At 41.6% G+C, this 20,040-nt stretch overlaps 1 protein-coding gene across 5 annotated transcripts in view; it reads left to right on the forward strand.

Moving 5' to 3' along the window:
• The first annotated feature begins 1,231 nt into the window (after positions 1 to 1,231).
• Positions 1,232 to 20,040, forward strand: part of rxrgb (retinoid X receptor, gamma b) — a 30,799-nt gene continuing 11,990 nt past the window's right edge. Inside the window, exon 1 of one of the 5 annotated variants that reach the window (XM_083940155.1) lies at positions 1,232 to 1,468. In XM_083940155.1, the coding sequence (XP_083796281.1) occupies positions 1,438 to 1,468 (31 nt within the window). In that variant the 5' untranslated portion in view covers positions 1,232 to 1,437. Of the gene's footprint in view, positions 1,469 to 8,226; positions 8,507 to 20,040 lie in introns of those variants that run through there. The other 4 variants (XM_083940156.1, XM_083940153.1, XM_083940157.1 and 1 more) reach the window with 4 other exon arrangements.

Consider the following 20,040-nt stretch of genomic DNA (forward strand, 5'->3'; position numbering starts at 1 on the left):
ATTTAAGAAAAGTATTTAAGAACAATTAAACAATAAACTGTTAAAATTTGGACTTTTTTCAAAGAGTCACCATTCATGAAAAAGAGGGGAAAACACACGTCTTCTCCAGTTCCCACGTTCCTCTCCTAATGCACTGGAAAGGAAAAAAGCCCTACCAAAATCATCTCAATGCCTTGAACCATGTGCCACCATTAGGGACACACAAAGAGAGATGTGACAAATTACCATTTTAACGTCCCTCTTTGACTTTAATGAATTTATACGTTATCTGGCCCTAATGCAGGCTGCGGTGGAGGGGCTGGCGCAAGGCCATAACAAATGAAAAGCTCTGATTAGTGTAGAATGAGCTGAGAAAAAATGCCATTCATCTTGGTTAGCATCCTCCTGTGCTCTTTTATGGGGCGCTGTTACAAGGACGGTGGAGCCGGGGGTGCTTGTCCCATTAGCGGGGCAGCCCAAAGGCCCGCTGAGTGGTCAGCGGGCCGGCGTTGACGGAGCGTCTGCCCGCTCCGCAGTTCAAGACTGTGAATGCCTCAGTGCGGCTTGACTCCTGAATAACCTTCTGAGGTACCGGGAGCTTCACCCCTGTATGACCCCGCACTCTGAAGAGGGGTGTGGGGGGACTCCGGGGGGGTACCCAGACCAGGACTCACACTAGCAATAGGTAAACACTGGAGAGATCCCCTCAGAGAAGGACGGCAGGAGAATAAAAACAATGCTTTCCATGCGAAACTGTAGAAGCATTAATTATAGATGTAATAGACTTCAAGCAATGCCCCGGCTGAATATTCCATTAAATGCATAATGCAGATTAACAAGGATACTTTGGGTACTGAAAAAAACTATTTGCTTTGAAAGTTATGCTGCAATAAATTAAGAACAAATGTAAACACTGTGGCACAACATTAAAAGTAGGTCATCACAATCCGTGTCTGTTCACAACAATCATTACAGCAGAAAATACCAGCCTCGTGGTATTTCATCTTGTCTAAATTGGCAGCTATATGCAAATATCCTGGAATCATTAACATATTTACATTTCCTTACAATACTTGCTGGCTGCAGTTGTTTTTTAGAGGCTATTGAAGGAGATCTTTCAGATGTTGAAAAGCGATAGGAGGGGGGAAAAAGGGAGGAAAAAAAAGCAGGCAGCATTGAAGAGCACCACCGTTTTTTCCCCCTCGTGATTCCGGGAAGTAACGTTTTACTGTGAAAATATTGCAACACTGTGTCACTGCAGGAGAGATGTTTCGTCATGATCGTGTTGGAGCTTGATATCGACCACTGTTGTCATTGGGAGAAACCCTGTTTTGCCGCCCCCCCTCGCTGGGCCCCCGTGTAGAGCCGCCTTGCAGAGTTCAGTCGGGCTGGGAGAGGAATGCGCTGGGATGCGGAGCAGCAACGACTGTAGGAAATCGACGCAACAACTCGCACAGTATGGACAGTAATGATCCGTATTTACACCTCAGTAAGTACGCTTCAACGATTTATTTCGAGCCCAGTCTGCCTGTGGTTTTCCCCGCGAGGCTGCTGCATGTTGTTTTGACTTGAGTGCGTTTGTTTCATGGCGTCTTCTCTCTCCAGCCTGCGAGCTGTGCGCGAAAGCGTCCGCGGACTTTAAACATCGACTCCCTTCTGTGAATCCGGTTGTTATGATACGCGTCTCTTTGGTTATAATCGTTTTTGCAACTGTGCCGATTGAAACGTAAGCTGCGACCAATACAAAAGTCAGGTGATCGTGGTTGCGCCGGTCAGGCAAGGTCAGAGGTTGGCACTTTAATTGCGCTTATGTAATTTATGGTGCTTGTCGCGCGTCTCTTGCTAAACTGTTTGCGACAGAAACGGAATTTATTGGTCTGGGTTGAACGTCAGATCCACAGAGAAATGCACGAAACAGCGTTGAGGAATGGCGGATCTCTCCTGCAAAATAAACTTGTACTTTGAGTTAAAAAAAAAAAAAAACCGAGCGTAAGACGCACCCAGGTCAGCGCTGTGGATATACTCAGCTGAATGACAGCACGATGGGATTTTGCCCAGTAAAGTTGAACTCTGCTCTGTCTCGCTTGACTTTGCCCTTGAACCAGATGATGGCTTTGTCTTTTCTACTATGAGGATTTGTTTGTGACAGCACTAAAAATCCACAGAGACAAGGGAATGGGACTCCATGTGTTTGCAACATGTGGGATACACACTGTAGGACATATCCTGCTATTCCGAATCAGGCCTCTGTTTTTGTAAGCTTAACCATTTTTGATTAGACTATCTGGAGTCTGAGGCTGTGTGAGCTTCACTGAGTCACACACTATATGTATCATTTATCATGTGATGTTTTTTTTTTCTCTCCCTGAAAGATACACTCATTGTCAGACCCTACTGCATAGAGACATGCCATGTGCTTTTAAACCACTGGTCTTTGAAGACGAAACTGTGCAACCCCTTTAGGTTATTACAGATATCTCGGCACCATTTTGAGGCGCTGAAAATTGTTTCCATAATGAATGTGGCTCCCAGGGGAATGAGAGAGACATCTGGATGGGAAAGCATGTAAAGGGAAGCCTGCAGTCTAAAGGAGTAACAGAGCAGTCCCCTGCTACAGAGGCTCTCTGGTGTTTATTTAAAGACTTTCTCTGATCAGACAGTTGTGGCATCTTGAGTTTTATGCAGATCAGGCCAGTGTATTGTTGTGCAGATATGTTATTATTCGTTTATTATTAACTATGATATATTGTTAGTCATGTAGTCCGCTGCTGTATTGTATGCCCGATGTTACTTCAGTTACAGCTACATACAACCGTTTGTAAAAGTTCACTTAAACATTTTATTTCCAACTTTATTTGTCATTGACACATTTCTAATCCAATTTCCAGTGTATTCAGGGTCCTACAGAAATCAATCTGGGTCAAATGCTGAAATTCGTATTTTCTTTTTTTAAGTCTAAAAGCACTTGTAGTCAAACAGTATCAGCTGAGCCTATGAGAAGAGTTGTTATACCTTAGTGCATTTACATTATACAAGTTGATAGTAAAGCCACAAGCACTGAAAGGTCATTTCAAGGTACACCTGTTCTTGTTTTGTCTGTGTGTTGGCCCACAACTATTATTTATGATGTATTTTTGCAGCCCACACACCAAGACATGTATGAAAACAGGGCCATAAATAAACACGCCTCACTTCTTATGTGGGAGATGATCACTGCGAATCTGTTATTAGTGTGCTGCCAAGGTGAAGCAATAAAAAAAAAAAACAGTCTGATGATTATGTGCTGATTGTTTCGTGATCCACTCAGCTTTTCCCAGACACGTTATGTTTCAGCAGGTTTGATGCAGGCCTGTCACAGGCTTTAAGTAGAATCAGCATTTTTCTCTCTCGGCACTTCAGCATATTTTTTTATTTATTTTCCATCAGTGGAAGTGAATCTAGATGCGCTGACGAGCACCCACTTGCTACTTTTGACAGTGAGAACATATTTAGATTGCAGATCTGGGAAGTCATGGTAGAACGAAGAATGGGACGAGAGTGAAGGGAGCCAAAAAAAAGGGGAAGTGTGTGTGTGTGTGTGTGTGATTGTGTGTGTGTGTGTGTGTGTGTGTGTGTGTGTGTTTGTGTGTGTGTGTCGGGGGTGGGGGGTCACCCTTGTTGATGTTAACTCTCATCACTTTCCAGGGGTCAGTGATTCACCTCCAAGTCACACACTCGAAGGCAGAGAGGAACACACACATTCATGCCTAAACTTCACAGCTGCAAACTTACAGACATTCTATATGCATAGCTTATTGCACGGCATTATATCATGTGACTTCAAGAATGTGGGTGTATTTCACTGTGAAATGCCAGCAGTATTAAACCTGCTCTCTAAAGGCCGATCCCTGCACAGAGCATTCCCCCACCCACTCACGTAGAGTAAAATAAACCAAACAGGTAGAGAGGTGTGGCTCTCTGCAGGTATTTGTTCAAGTATTCTTTAACTTGAGACCTGAAATGCCTCAATGCAGACACATGCATTAGCACACAATGTGCACAATGGGTTTATTCCCATGCATGTGTGTATTTATGTGTCAGTGTAAAACAGTCTGCTTGTCTTGACTGTGTGTGAGTGGGTGCTAATTGTGAGAACAGGATGAGGGAAGAGAAGGGGCGTAAGGAGGCCATTCTCTGGGCTAATTGCCAGTAATTAGTCATTAGTGAAGAAGGTCAAAGCCTTGATTTAATTCCAGCTTTAATCAAGCAGAGAACCTTGAAAGGCCCACGGGCTACAGCGGTGTTAGGCTATGAGATATATAGCTATTTATTTCTATTATGTAGTAACAACATACATGTCACGCATGGACACACACACTCCGACTCTGTGGAACATTATGTATTTCACATCCCTCTGATCTTGAGCATCTATCAGTGCTTGCTTTTAATTAATTCATAAATTACAAAGGCATACCAGCTGAATATCAAATCAAATGTTGAATAAATCACCGTCTCCTCCTGACAGAATCTCAGTGTAGAATAAATGCAACAATGCACACATGCACACACAAAGCAATAGCTGTTGATTTTTCTCTCTAAAACCAAAATGATTCCCAGACATCACGACTAGAGGTTTTAACACTATTGGATGACAATTAAAAGCATACTTGTGGAGGCAGGGTGGAGGATTCAATTGCACACCACATTTTGAATTACTCCCATACAAGTTAAAGTCTTGTGTTCAAAATTTGTGAAGTAAAAGTACAAAAGTATTTGCAACAGAACATAGTTAAAGTAAAAGTTCTCATTATGTAGAATGACCTCTAACAGTGTTATGATATTATTGGATTGTTGTTATTGATGCATTAACATGTCAGCAGCTATTTATGGAGCTATTTGTAACTCCCTGATACTTTTTGGTAGTTTAATCCAAGAGTGTTTATATCGTCATGTACTACTAACTATAATTGTCGCAAAATGTAGTTGAGAGAAAGTACAATGTTTGCTTCTGAAATGTCTGAAGTATAAAGTATCAAAAAAGGAAATACTCAAGTAAAGTACTTAAGTACCAGTATTTGTACTTAGTTACTTCCACAGCTGTGTATACACAACGTATTCACATCAACGTCTTGTGATATACACAGTCAGATTTTCTGACGATTTATAGAATAAACAATTATGATGATGATTTGATTTGATCATATAATTAACATATTAAACAATAAGCAAAACTGTTGTTGATTGCAGAGTCAGTCTGAAAACAAGTACGTCTTGGGAATTTTTAAGCACCATGGAGCTCATTGACACCAGAAATAGGAATGTGCCTGATGAGAAGCTGGTTCGACCGAGCAGTTAAAGAGTTGGCACTCTGCAACAGGTAACAGCTTAGTGCATTATGTGTCTCATTAAACCTTTCCATCGAGAGACATGGAGAACATGCCGAAGACCTTGCTCGGCTACTTTGAGTGCGCTGAGTGACATTGTAGTGCATTACTCCTATCTACGGTGGCCCTGAGAGTTCAATGCACTGCAAATTAAGAAAAAACATGCAAATACACACAACACAAGCAAAAAAAGATAAAAATCTTCAACAATTTGATAACAACAGTAATTGTTAAAGCCCTGCAAATAGAAGAGCCCTCAATACCTGTGGACTGGGACCTCTCGGACTTCAGATGTACGTACTTTGACGTGTTCACTGTCATCACGTCTAGTCTTCAAGAGCGATAGACTGCAAAGCCGCTGATAGACGGGCCTCAGGAAACATTTTAGTTACAATTACAATCAATTACAATGTACACAGTGATCGCTGCAGCGCCTGCTCGTCGTTTTTCAGCTATATGTGTGGCATTACAGTGCAGTGCTTTTATAAGGTATGCTCCATTTAAAAAAATGCATTTTGATTGCCCCTGAAGCCTATTCTTCTACATATTTCTGTGCCATGATGTAGTTGGATATTATTTCTGTCCTACATGATTCAAGTACTATTTAGATACAGTAATTGTTTTACGCATTCATAGTAAATTTGTTTTGTTGTCAGCAGTTAGAAAAACTGCAATGTCACGTCCATATTGCAATAAATTGTTTGTAATTAGATCAGTGAGGTCTGCACCCCGAGCGGATTCTCAGGGGTCCGCTTGAGGCCCCTTGTGGCCTTGATGAATTGTGGATTTGGACAGCCCCTCAGTAGTCACACACTTCTCAGGAACGTGTTCGCAAGCCTTTGTTTTGAGCTTCTAGCAGAAGCTTGTATTTGCGGTACTTCAAATTGATGTTTTCACGTGTCGTTAACTTGGTGAAAATGTTTCTTCATCTGCTTGTGTTGTGTCCATTTGGATGTGCTTTTGTAGTGCATTGAGTTGGCAGGGCCACCATACCTATCTCACATTCACACATTAATTAAACACTCAAGCACACATTTATGAGCAGAAATGTATATTTCTCTTGTTTATTTTTCTACAAATGCCCATGTGTTGCATGATAATGTCCTTCCTCCTCTTGATATCAGCTTATCGGAGCAGACTGGCTGATTTATCGCTTGTCTGTTGCTCAGTCAAGCATATACGAGATTTACAATTAGTCGACACAAGTATACATGACACTGCTGACAATTTAGCCATTAGATATTAGTCAGTTCAGATTAAACATTTAAGAGTGTAACATTGTCAATTCTCTTCATGGTCCATGATACATCGGACTATAAATGCTAATTATGGCTCTCAGGATTAATTTGGCATGTTTATGTGGGTCACGGCACAGTATTAATATACAGCATGCATTTAAGAAGGACTGTATTATTTTAGCATCAGATTGGTTAAGAGAGGCAGAAAGTGTCTCTTCTCCTTCTCTGTCCTCTCCTCTTATGTGTCGGGGCGGCTGAGTCTCTTGCCAGCTTTCTGTCACTGAGGGATCTGGTTACTGGAGGCTATCCTTCAAGCACTGTATAGATATTTGATCCAGCCTCATGCAGGTGCACGGCACAAGAAAACTCTGTTGAGTCATGTGAGTAAAATAGATGCACACATGTTCGTGGGAAGGCTTCTCGAGTTTGTAGTGTGATCTTTTGCTGCAAATGTTTCCAAAAGCTTGAAGGTTAGAAAAGGGTTCACATTTGATAGGTTGGCAGGATAGATTAAAATAAGCAGCTGCAGACTAAAATCAGTGCCAATATTCACATTTATTGGCTAGGGCTTTTTTCTGGTGATGATGATATGACATACTTCCATGGCCCCTGGCATTGTTGAACAAAGTTAACTCCTACTTTTTGCAGGCTGATTTTAGTACTGTTTGTTCCACTAAAACCATTATATTACTATTTTTAAAGCCTGTTCTAAAGATTGAATCCCTGGATCCCATGGATTTTGTAGTTTATTTAGGTTTCCTTAGGGTTTGTCGTGTATTGTTCCTCATTGCCTTTAAGGTATATTTTTGGCCTCTGTTTGCATCTGGGTTTTCACTTTGCTGTGTTGACAATCATAGAGCATTGGAACAGACAATTCCTGACTTCCTGGAATGCTATAACACTTGTTAAATACACAAACATGCTAACAGTGTGCACATAGGTAACTCCACATGCCACAATAGTACCATTAAGCATGCATGCTGGCACAGTTAAGGGGGATTTAAGCCGTTTTGAGGGAGATAGAAGCGAGAATTCTTTAGCCTCTGGCCACTTTTTGTCACTTCCTTTCTCCTCACTCGCATTTTATTTATACCACCTCCACATTAGATAGAAAGTGTGTGTGACTAATACTCAGCAAATAAGAATGAAAGGGGGGAAATCTTTGGGGAAAAAATGTCATTGGCATTGACACATAAAACCCTCTGCGAACATCTGTGTCATACCGTCCTCCCATGCATTTCAGTCTCACTCCCTTTTAAGACAGAGTAATCTGAGACTTTTTGCTTGTACTGTACACTTAAATGTGACCCCCTCCAGCATGACCACCTTCCCTCCCCGTGCCAGACACCCTGTTCTGCCTCTACAACAGGTGTCTCTATACAGATAGTTTACTAAGGCTGAGAGAGAGAGAGAGAGAGAGAGAGAGAGAGAGAGAGAGAGAGAGAGAGAGAGAGAGAGAGAGAGAGAGAGAGAGAGAGAGAGAGAGAGAGAGAGAGAGAGAGAGAGAGAGAGAGAGAGAGAGAGAGAGAGAGAGAGAGAGAGAGAGAGAGAGAGAGAGAGACGGTGTGAGTGGGTGGTAGAAGAGCTGATTTGTGCATCAGTCGGTCGGTAAACAGTTCCTGTGGGATTGATCTCTGGGGAAGGATAATCTGGGTAATCCTATAACCGGTGCTGGTGGACTCTTCTCTGACGCCCCACCCCTTTTCCACATCGACCCGTCTGTTCCTGTTCTGTCCTGAAAAGTAGTTGATGTCCAGAGTATACACATCATTTATTTTAGTTCGTCACTGAGCCAGTGTGTACAAGTCCTGGTCTTGGGTGACTGGTGTCCTGCCAGTGCCACACTTGCTCCCAAAGGCATGTGGCACCCCATGGCATCCCCTGCAACTGGAGGCAGCCCCGGGAGGGAAGTAGGTTATGGCCACTGTGAGTAGCTGGGTTTGGTCCTGCCAGTGTGTGTGCCAGTGTGTGTGCCAGTGTGTGTGTGTGTGTGCGTCTGTGTGTGCCAGTGTGTGTGTGTGTGTGTGTGTGTGTGTGTGTGTTTATTGTTAGATCAGATCAGAATGTATAATATGGTGAAAGATGTTGCCTGTCGTCACTGCAATTGCTCTGTGATTTTCCACAGAAGTGGGGCTCGAGCACTAAAAGCTAGCGCTGCACAGATGCACTACAGTAAAGCCTCTAATCCCTGTGCAGTCTTTGAACAAGTTATTTCAAATGTATTTCCCTAGCGGGAGAAAAAAAACTGCAACCAACAGGGCAAATTCAGCGGTTGAACTTCTTTGCATTTGGGGCTTTCCACATTTCTCACATTGTTCAGATGACTGTATCTTGGTAGGGATTGTATCTTTCAGACTCAAATTTCATGATATAATTGCCCGCCCCCAAACAGCTCAGTTCTTGCCTTAAAAATCATTGGATCATTTTAACCAATTGTGACAGGTACAAGGCTTTGCTGTTGCTTGTGACTCACTCGGGGTCTCAGATGTGGTCAGAAGGGATGCCACTCAACTTCAGAGAACGCTTCCAGCTCTCATTGCCTTGTCCTTCACTATCTCTCAAGACGTGTCCCATCCTATTAGCCCTTTCCATCCTGCTTTCTCTCTCTCTGTCTGTCTGCTGTCTGTCACCCTGCATCCTTTCATCAATGCTCAAGTTTTTTTTTGCTTTTCCTCCTTCCTGCGTTTTAGAGATGTGGGAGGCATTGATGTGAACATTCAAATAGTATATATATATCATATATACATAGCCTGTTAGCTGGTTCAATGTGTGTATGTGTACATGTGTAACATGTCAATTATTTCCAGTGTCCTTGAGAGCATGTGATGCTCCCGTTTAACACTGTAGCTCTTTGGGATGTTCATTCATGCTCCAATTATTGGCTGATGAAAGGGTAGAGAATAGTGGAAACGTTACTGTAATTGTAACATCTCAAACTGCACCAATCAGAAACAAGGCATAACCCAGAAACTCCCCATTTACTCTGGTACTAACACATGCTCAATCATAGAAAAACAAAACAACTATCCCTTGAATCAGTAGCCCGGTTTCTATTCAAATGTAGCGCAACTTTTAACTACATTTTCAGAATATCGCATAATGCGCTTTTCTATCCGCAACCTTTATGCAGATATTTGGAGTTGTTTCATTCAGATAAACAGCAGAATCAGAATCAGAATCCACTTTATTGGCAAGTATGTAAGCAGGTTACAAATGATATTTCCAAATGTTGGAAATATTGCTTTTGTTTCATGTTTTCATTTGAGGAAGGTTACAGTCTCCAGATCGCTCCATACAGATTGGATGTTTTTGTTTTATGTCTCTTCAGTGAAGTGGAAGCCTCAGGAGATGGGCTTCATGTACTTCATGATTTATCAAGTCTGTTTTTATTTAGCTTTTCTAACACACCGACGTTTGCACTTCAGCCAAACCAAATATTTAGCATTAATTCATGTTAGTTTTTAATTTTCAGCAATTCCACTCCTAAATGTCTAATCTTACTCCACGTAGAACATGTTTTTTTCCCCACTTTTTAGACCAAATACAAGTTAACTGTACCTACTCAGCTGGTTTTGTAGTCCGGCTGTCTTTCTAGGATCTGGTCACAGATCCAGAGGTCAGTTCACCCTGGTCACACTCACTTTGTCACAGCATGAGCTAAGTAGGTTAGTGTGCATTGCGTGCGTGCATGTGTGTTTGTGTGTGTGTGTGTGGGTTTTGTGTGTGTGTGTGTGTGTGTGTGTGTGTGTGTGTGTGTGTGTGTGTGTGTGTGTGCGTGTGCGTGTGCGTGTGCGTGTGCGTGTGCATGTGTGTGCGTGTTGATGGCACTTACCCATCCTCTTTAACAGCAAGACTATACTTCTAGGAACTGATTTTAATTCACCGCATCAGATGGATGCTTTGGTTTGCTTTGGGTCTTTCAGTCCACCTGTTTGTTTGTTTTTCAGGACTGCTTGGTCAGCCTGTTCTGTCTGTCTGTTAGCTCTTGTTGTATAAGCTCCAAGCTTTTTTATCACTTGCAAAACAATCTTTATCTCGTCCCTGTCTCAGCCCTGGCCTCCTCATCGATCCTTTGCCTCTGTGCAAAAAGTATCCCAATGGCAAGTGTGCAGTGTTTGTGGAGTGTTTTTGGAGTGTTTGTGAATGTGAGGACACAGCAGCAATGGCTTACATATGGAAAATACAGTTTAATGTGTACTTACTTTAATGTGTTACTACTACTTTTCTATCCATGCCCACTGGAAACTACAGAGCCAGGGGGCATGGATAGAAAAGTAGTAACTTTCTCTTCTTTTAATGGAAAGTGTGTGTGTGTGTGTGTGTGTGTGTGTGTGTGTGTGTGTGTGTGTGTGTGTGTGTGTGTGTGTGTGTGTGTGTGTGTGTGTGTGTGTGTGTGTGTGTGTGTGTGTGTGTGTGTGTGTGTGTGTGTGTGTGTGTGTGTGTGTGTGTGTGTGTGTGTGTGTGTGTGTGTGTGTGTCTCTAGAGAGTTCACTACAGGGCAGAATTTAAGGTCAGAGAAGTTCACCAGCTCCATTGCTGGTGTTGTCACAGCCGTATGCCTTTACGGGAAAAATATTTTTCTCTTTCTTAATGTTTTCAACAAGAGAGGAACGATATAGCATCGGTTTTTAAATGAAGCTCAACTGATACTATGGGCTATATTTATTTTTGCTGTAAAACTCTAAAAAGGCATTCAGAACATGGATCAGGTGTCCATGAAGCAGCTTTGGACAGTTTGCTCACCATATAACAGTCGAGGTCGAGAATAGAGATTATAGAGATCCATGTATGGGGAATATATTCATTTTCTCACTAAAAACAATAGTAATCTCCTCAATGACAACTGTATGCAATTGATGATCTAATGTACTCGGCCAGGCAGAGAGATTAGGTGAGTCGGTGGGATCATGTGAGCATTGAGGAGATATGCCATTTTGGAGCCGGACAGTGCCCTCCCTCCATCCACCCATTGTGTTTTCCATTCATCCATCCATCCATCCATCCATCCATCCATCCATCCATTGCTCCCTTCCTTTCTATCTGGCTCTATCCCTCTCTCCGTCCCCTCCTCCTCGGCCTCCCACCTTCTTGACAGCTGGCCTGCTGAGCTGCAGATACTTACCCGGGGATAAGAGGATTTACTGACACAATTGATCAGACATCAACCTCATTTAGCACAGAAATGAATGTTTAAAGGGTGATGATTTTGTGCTAGTGTGCATGGAAGATTTGTGTGTTTTTCCTCTGCTAATGTGAAATACAAGGAATGTGTGTGTAAGCGAGGAGTGTGGGTTCATGGCTGGTGCTCATGAGCTGGATTGGCAGCAAAGGGATTTCTTAATTACATGTCCACTGTATCTAATGAGCTCCGCAGGCTGTCCGTCTGATTACTGTATGCGTTCTGCTCTCTGTCACTTGGTCACTGTCAGCCTCAAATATGAGCACGAGAGCACGCACCAGGCTACACACATGCAGACACAGAGGTACTAAACAGATCGATGCACACGCTGAGGATCCGTCATCATTGAGGCTAATCCGATAGATACTGAGGCTTGTTTTGTTGTTCAGGAGTCGATCTGCTGCTCCCACCACAGCCCCGACCCACCATCCAATATACACTGGTCTGCTCTCCAGACAGGAGATATTATTAGCTAGTTGGCCATGAGCTTATTGAATTACCACACAGTAGAGTGCTCCATCCAACCACCACCCAGTAATTAACAGTGAGGGATTTAGAGGGTTTGTGGTCTGTAATGTTTCTTTAACCTGTTGATCAGCACATCAGTGTAATACATGTGTGACTTTGGCTGTTCTCTGCCACAGATGTGAGAGTTAAACGTGTTTGACCTCCACAAATGATCGTCTAAAGCATGCAGCAGCTGTTTGATGGTGATGATGATGATGGCATTGGTCCTCTGCGTTCAGGAAACCTGAAATTGTTTGCACTGGAGCTGTTTCTGATTACTTGTTTACATTTTGATGTAAGAAATACTGATCAAAGGATGTTCCCTTTGTGTATACTGAAAAAATGTTGACTTGAAAAGTGATATATGCAGCTTACTGACCATAGTTCATAGTGGGACAGCTTTATTTTATTTCATTAATTTATATTTATTTTATTGTTGTTATTCTTTTGACTTTTTTCTGTTTAGTAAAATGCCAGGAAGAAGTACAAAAATCCAACCCCAAATGGCTTCTTATGTCGACCAACAAGCCAAAACCCAGAAATTAAAAAAAAAAAGAATAAAGTAGCAATCCTTGATATTTAAAACACTGGCAGAAGAGACTGGGTTGCAGACAGTTTTGCTTGAGAGTTGATTAACTGTTTTAATGCTAGCTCACAATATATCTTGCAGTACCCTTTTGTCCAGTACTGTATGTTGTGCCATTATGTCCTTGTGCTATGTTTGTCAGTGTGTATACAGTGTTTTGTGGAAGACCAGATATAAATACAGTTCCTAGGCACATGTCACCAAGACACATTATTGTTTTTTTACATGTAGTAATTATGATGGTTTTATATTCTGATGGACTTTATAACAATTGCCTATATTAATACTTTCTTACTAAACAATATTACTCCAATAACTTCTAGAATATTACATTAAACTAATCAGCCCACAGTTCAGTCCAACTAAGTGATGAAGTTAAGGTTTTTGTTTCAGGTCGGATCAGAGATGACTGTTTGATGATATTTTAACCCTTCTTAAATAAAAAAACAGCCCAAATATCTGTTCAGCAGACGCAGTAAGTGGTTAGAATCCTACTGGTCCTACTGTAATTAAGCAAGACAAACATATGAAAGATGAGTCAACGAATGGAAGAAAGTGCCATGCGACGTATTTATTATAAACAATATTTGCTACATTTATTGCTGTTGAAGTTACCGCGACAATTACCATGATTCGTGTACATCTTCCTTCCTTAATTCAGATGAAATTTCAATGCTCTACTGTTTTACTGGCATCATGCTAGTCGTGGGAGATTCACTTTGTAGGTTGTGCAGTCATTTCTGAGAATGATCAGTGTAACTGTGGACTGCTGCAGATAGGATCTTTTTTTGAACTTGGTTCAGGAGTTTGGCAACTGGCGACCTTTGATGTGCGATGCCAGTGGTCAAAGGTGCCCTTCACTGCTCAGTCTCAGTTTGTTTGCGCTCAAATAGATGCTCTGTAAATGCTGCAACACTGTATAGGTTACAGATTCTGATGGGAAGCAGTGACGCTAAATCTGTGTGAATTCTCTTAGGATTTTCTAGGCTGCATATGACCAACTTCCCAGTGCTTGCTTATGTACCTTCCTTTGCTGTGCAGCGTGTGGCCGGTACATCCTGGAGTCTTCTTTGTGTGGAGGTGATTTACATAGAATAGAGATGGAACAGCCGGTTGAGGCGGGTCATTTGAGGATAGGCCCCTTTGAGCCGCTCTGGGACGATTTACGCTTCCTCCGCTGAACATGTTGGCCTCCTTACACTCAACCCCCCCCCCCCCACACACACACACACACACACACACACACACACACTTTGTCCTTTTAGGTATCCTACTGGCTGACTGTTCATGTGCTTTTGTGCTCTTCTGTGTATTGCAGCAGCAAAGACTATCAGGTATAATGCAGCAATATTTGGTTTTGTTTCAAGCATGTATGCTATGCTTAAAGGAGCTTTACCCCCAATAATGAAAAAAAAGTGGGCTGAGGTTCCCTCCACACGGCTCGCACTGATCATACCCCGAATCACCAAATACTGGCGTTTTGTTACGGCCCTCAGCGTTTGATACCAATTTACAAGGCAATCATGCACTAGCATGCACATGCAGCTGGACCCACTGAGGGAGGGCAACTGCCTTTTCTGCTCAGGTCGCCTTTACTCCACTATATCTTGCATATCTTTGCATAGCAAATATTTGCTTGCTGCTATATTAATGTTCTAAATTGACAGTTGTTGTGTCATGTTGTAGGAAATCGCATTTCACCAAGACAGAGACTGAAAAGCTTTCAAATAGGACTGCAACTCATGACTATTTTCATTATTGATCTAGGCCTGTTACCAAAAACAAAGCCGATCCCAGCTGACATTGGGTGGGAGGTGGTGTACACCCTGGACAGGACGCCAGACTATCACAGGGCAGACACATGGAGAAAGACAACCATTCAAACTCACAGACACACCTACTGGCAATATAGAGTCACCAATTAACCTAACACCTGCATGTCTTTGGACTGTGGGAGGAAGCCTGAGAACCTGGAGAAAAGACATGCTGACAAGGGGAGAACATGCAAACTCCAAATAGAAGGACCCGGACGACCGGGGCTCGAACCCCAAACCTTCTTGCTTTGAGCTGCCGTGCTGCCCTTCCTAAAACATCTTAAGGCTCAAAGTAGTTCCTAACTTGCTGATATAGGACCGGCTCTAAAAGTTGTGTGTGTTAAGAGGACTCGTACGTCACCAAAAGCAAATCACAAACCATCCTAAAATGGCTGCTGATGGCCTGGTGATCACGTCAATGTTTTCGAAAATTTAATGGCAGCGGGACATTTTTTAGATGGCTTTAATAAAGTAATTTGTTTAAGAAAGCATAAAGTACCTTTAAAGAGTCACATTGGTGCAAAATTGGCGCAAAATTTTCCCCTCTAAAGCATGTACCGGCCTCAAAATCCCATATTGGTCAGGCTCTATCTGTTAGCAGATTAAAATAAATACATGTTCGGGACCAGAGCAAATTCTGTCCTTCTGATTATCTCAAAATCATGCACCAGGACATTTTGTGCATGTGTGTGCATTATTGATTAGAAACAGTGACTTTGAGTTCTGGTTGGGGCTGTAATTGTCATGCTGTACAAAAGTCAAAAGTATGAGAAGTAGTGCACTGCTCCAATTTGTGAGTCTAGTTTAAAACGGTGCCTGTCTACCCCACCAATCTGTCTGTACACTTTTAGATCTCAACCTTCCTCTTGTCATCTTTTACGTCTGGCTTGAGTAATCAGAATACTTGTAGGTCTCGATGTCTGCGAGAGCACGTTGGCAAATTGTTGGCTGGAGTGACGATAGCCCCGTTACTATATCTCCTACTCAGCACTTCTAGAATAGAATAGATCTTTACGAGCCCCAAAGGGAATTTGACATGCACATAAAGAGAGGGGTCAGTGCACAAAATCAGACACAGAACATGCTGTACATTCCTCATCCATTACATAAGCTCATTATTTAGATGACTCTGTTCTCCCAAAACCTGCAAATAAACTCCCGCCATTGTAGGATTTAAATGTATTTAGTGCTTACAGGCAGTAGCATACAGTTAACAGAGTTTTGTGTGTTTCACTGCAATATATCTTGTGTGTCCAGTCAGCTCTGTGGGAGAGAGAGGGAGGCCCCAATCCATATTTGCCTGCCAGGGTTCCCTTATGGAGGGCTGGAGAAAGTGGGTGAATGAGAGAGGGGGTGGAGGCTATAGTCTCAGTGCTAAACAGGAAGTTGCACAACATCTGTTCCTTGGCATACAGAGAGGGAGTGAATGGCCAGCTGTATGTTTTAGTGTGTCCTCATATTTTTTTTTTTAAGTGCTGCATCCAGGCAGACAATGTGACATTCCTCTGTGTTTCCCAATTCCTTGAAATGTGAAAGCAACTTTCTTGCATTACTCAAACTTTCCGTTTCCTTAAAATAGATTCATAAAGTATCATGTGGAGAAGAAACTAAAGCATGATTAATCACTGCCAGAGGTTAAGTATCTGAGCGAGATTTCAAAACTATTGCAAAGTATTTAGCAGGCCGTTCTGTTTAACTTTCAAAAAGACTCCAAACTGAAGTTACAGGAAGAAACAGTTCAAACATTATTTGTGGACATAGTTTCTCAGATGGAGACACCAGGACATCTTTGTAAACATTGGAGATGTTCCTGTGTTAGCTTCTGCCTGCAGGCAAGTGGATCCTTTGAGTTTATCCATGAATTTTATCTCTCAGGGTCAAATGACATCCTTATTTGTCTTTCCCATATTTGATTACAGAAACAGGAAGGACATGATATGATATGTGCAATTTAAATAAGGAACCAAAGAAAGTCATAAGCAATGTTCACCCTATATGTTCTCATCCTGGGGTGGGTAGGCAGTAGACATGTCATTATCATAGGACTTCTCATAATATGAAAGCTCTGTTCACCTCCCAACCAACAAAATCCTACACCTGATGATAGGGATATAAGCCAAGCAGGAAGGGAAGGACTTTTTTGACAAGATTTCTAATCCTCCGCTTTACCATTTAAAACTTACAAACTGAAATGTGGAAAAGTATATTTAAACTAGATGTCATAACAAGGAAAAATATTTTTTCTTAATAATTCTCAACACATGAGTGCATCACCAGGGGTAAATTTGAAAATTAGCCTGTAAGAGTCTTCAGACAGGTTGAAAAGAACGATCACTGGGGTCCTTATATCTAGCTTCCATGCAGTGCCAGACCATTTTGGAAATGCAAGTGAGTTTGAACCTCTGGATTTCCAAGGGGCATTATCAATGGCTGTATGTGATTGGAAAGACCTACAACCAAGCAGAGCAATGAAACGCGGCGCAGTACTGAGCGACAGACAAATGTTAACTGAACTGTCATCAGAATTTGAAAATAGTACTTCAACAGAAAGTTCCTCATGGAGCCATCTTGGTTGTTTTTGAAAATGTCTCAACAGAGACCATCTCTCACCAGGGGCGTAAAGTGGTGGAGCAATGGCCCCTATGCATCTTTCTACCCCTGAGCCAAAGACAGCAAGGAACAAATGGGTATAATCTCATTAATTCAACTAAAAACCATGTGTGATGCTTCCATATCTGATTAATAACAGCATTTTCACTAACGTTAGGTTGGAGACATAATTGACGTGGTAGTGTTGAGCCACAGACTAAAGAAAATGACACTACCCTGCATTTGTAGTTAGTCTGACCAGTGGTGAGATGTCACTGTTAGTTAGGCTAGATTTGATGTATCAAAGCATCTAGAAAAACAACACAGTACATAACATAAGCTCAGCAGAACAGTAGATGGGTCAGACAGCCGTGGTAACTTTATACTGTATGTTTAAACTTTACAGTTACGACTGAAAATGACAACAGAAAATAACACATTTTCCGATTTAAAACTCTCTGCAATGCAAATCAGCTGCCAGCCGTCTACCTGGAAGTGATTTGTTGCTAGTGCAATGTCATGGTGATTTAGTCTATTTCTACAGCTCTAAAGACTGAATCTGAATAAGAGATGCTCCATCTCTAGCCTCAAATCAGCCACGACAGCGACGCTGGTATTGTTTTCACCTGTGTGTGTCATCATGGCAAAATGTGTTCCAGGAGACACCTACTGTAGCAGTAACTACCACAGTTTGGGTGTTTTGCCAGGTGTATGTCTGTCTGTCGCTACAGTAGCGTCACAATCATGCAAGATACAGTCACAAAATGTTACAGGTTTGTAGTTTAGACCAAAATGTAGGGAACACGGGAGTTTTCTACCCAGAAGTTTATGTAAACAAACATTGTGATTGGGACTATTTTAGGGAACTAATGCGGCAAGAGAAGACATCTGAGGTTAAATGATTAGAGCAGCTCGGGGACAGAGAAATGATCAATAAAATGTTGTCTCATTATTAACACTTTTATACTCTCAACTTTTCAGAATTGTTGACTCATTAATGAGACAAAACAAGCATCCTTTTTCCTGACAAACTGAACTGTCATACAGCTTTGCTTGTCTGTCAAAGCACTTTGTAAACTCTGTTTAAAGCGCTATGTAAATGCATTATTATTACTATCATTCAAATAATCTTTACAAAAGTATATTTTATATGGTAATAGTTAAGATGGAGTATTGGGTGTTTTCATGTATTTTTCAAAAGAAAACAATAATCTCTGGGCACGCTGTTGAGCTTTAAGGTAGAAAAAGAAGGAAAAAATGCCTTTGCTTGCATTTTTAAGAAACCATAACACAGGTGCTGTCCATTGCGTGCCATGCTACCTTTATACACAAACACAAGAAATGTGACATTTAACTCAGAACAGCGGCATTGGGCCCAGTATGAAACGGTGTATGAGTGTGTCTATGTAAGTGGGGTGGGGGGATGGTGCACTGACGCACAAGCAGAAGCTTTTGAATTTCCTGAGCGTTCAGACAAGTCAAATGTGCATAATGGTGGCATGTCATTCTTCATTAGTAACATTTTACTCAAAAAAAAATGTTTTTTTTTTCATTTCTTTGAGTCATAGACATTAGCATAGAGAGTTACTGCTTATCTGCCTATAACAGAAGAAGCAGTGACAGACAGCCTGGGGCAAGTGTACAGTAGATTTTGTTCCCTACATGTGCATATGGTATGTGTATGTTGATATTTTGTGTTGATGAAGAATGGATGTCCTCACATGCATGCATTTCCACAACACGCCCTGTTACTCAGTTGACTGACAGATTTTCTAAGTAGGTCATCTATGTAAATGCCAGCCTGTCAGTTTACATCAATGGATGCAAAGCAAAGTCAGCACCCTCTGTCCAAAATCAGACGGGCTTCACTCTGTGTAGCCATATTTACACAACACTGACGGCATGAAGACATATTGCACTGATGGTCAACAATATATTCTCAGATTCATAGGCTTGTTTAAGCCAATCATATGCCACTTGTGTCGTGGGTTCTAAAAGCAGCTTTAGTCAATATTTTTATATCCACAATGCATTGAATTCAACTAACACTACATGTAATGTGAGAGTTTCCCTTTTGACAACAAAAAAACGACAAACTGACAAATTAGTACTCAACCCTGCAGCTTTACTGAGCTCATTTGTGTCATTCAGCTCATGTTTGGTTATTATGGCCTGCAACTTGAATGGTTTGTTTGATTTTCACTAGTGATAGAAAGACAAATTGGGCCTAATAATGCCAATTTGAGAAAATCGTTATCGGCCCATGCGCTGATGATGCCGATTAACATAAAAGCTGCAGACACATCTGCAGGAAGCCTTGTCAGTGTGGCTGCTGTGGAACAAAGTTAGCATTCCCCCCTTAAAGTTCAGCAATCGTGTGTCTTATTTTTTATTGTAAAACTGTGTTTTATCAGATGTTAAATGCTACAACAACATTACATCAGTATTATATATAAGCCATCAGCAGTCCTGCTCTCAAATAAGTCCCTCTTCTCACTGCTGTCATCAGTGTTGTTTACAGCCACAACAGGCAGCTGTAACCAGATAAAGACTCTGATAGGTCCACTGTACACTACCTGCTCAACACCAAATGGAAGACTTTATAAGGTGCTAATATGTCAGTGTTTACAACTAATTGCGCTGGCAACAAGTAGCCAAATTCTTATCACAGGTATAAGCAGTATGATTTACTGTATTTTGGATGCATTTTTCAAACTTTGTCTTTTGTTTGTATTATTAAGTTCAATTTGTAATCCAAGAGGCCAAACTTAGAAGAGTTTGAAGA

This window comes from Echiichthys vipera (genome assembly GCF_963691815.1).
Source record: "Echiichthys vipera genome assembly, chromosome: 3".
Taxonomy (NCBI): domain Eukaryota; kingdom Metazoa; phylum Chordata; class Actinopteri; order Perciformes; family Trachinidae; genus Echiichthys; species Echiichthys vipera.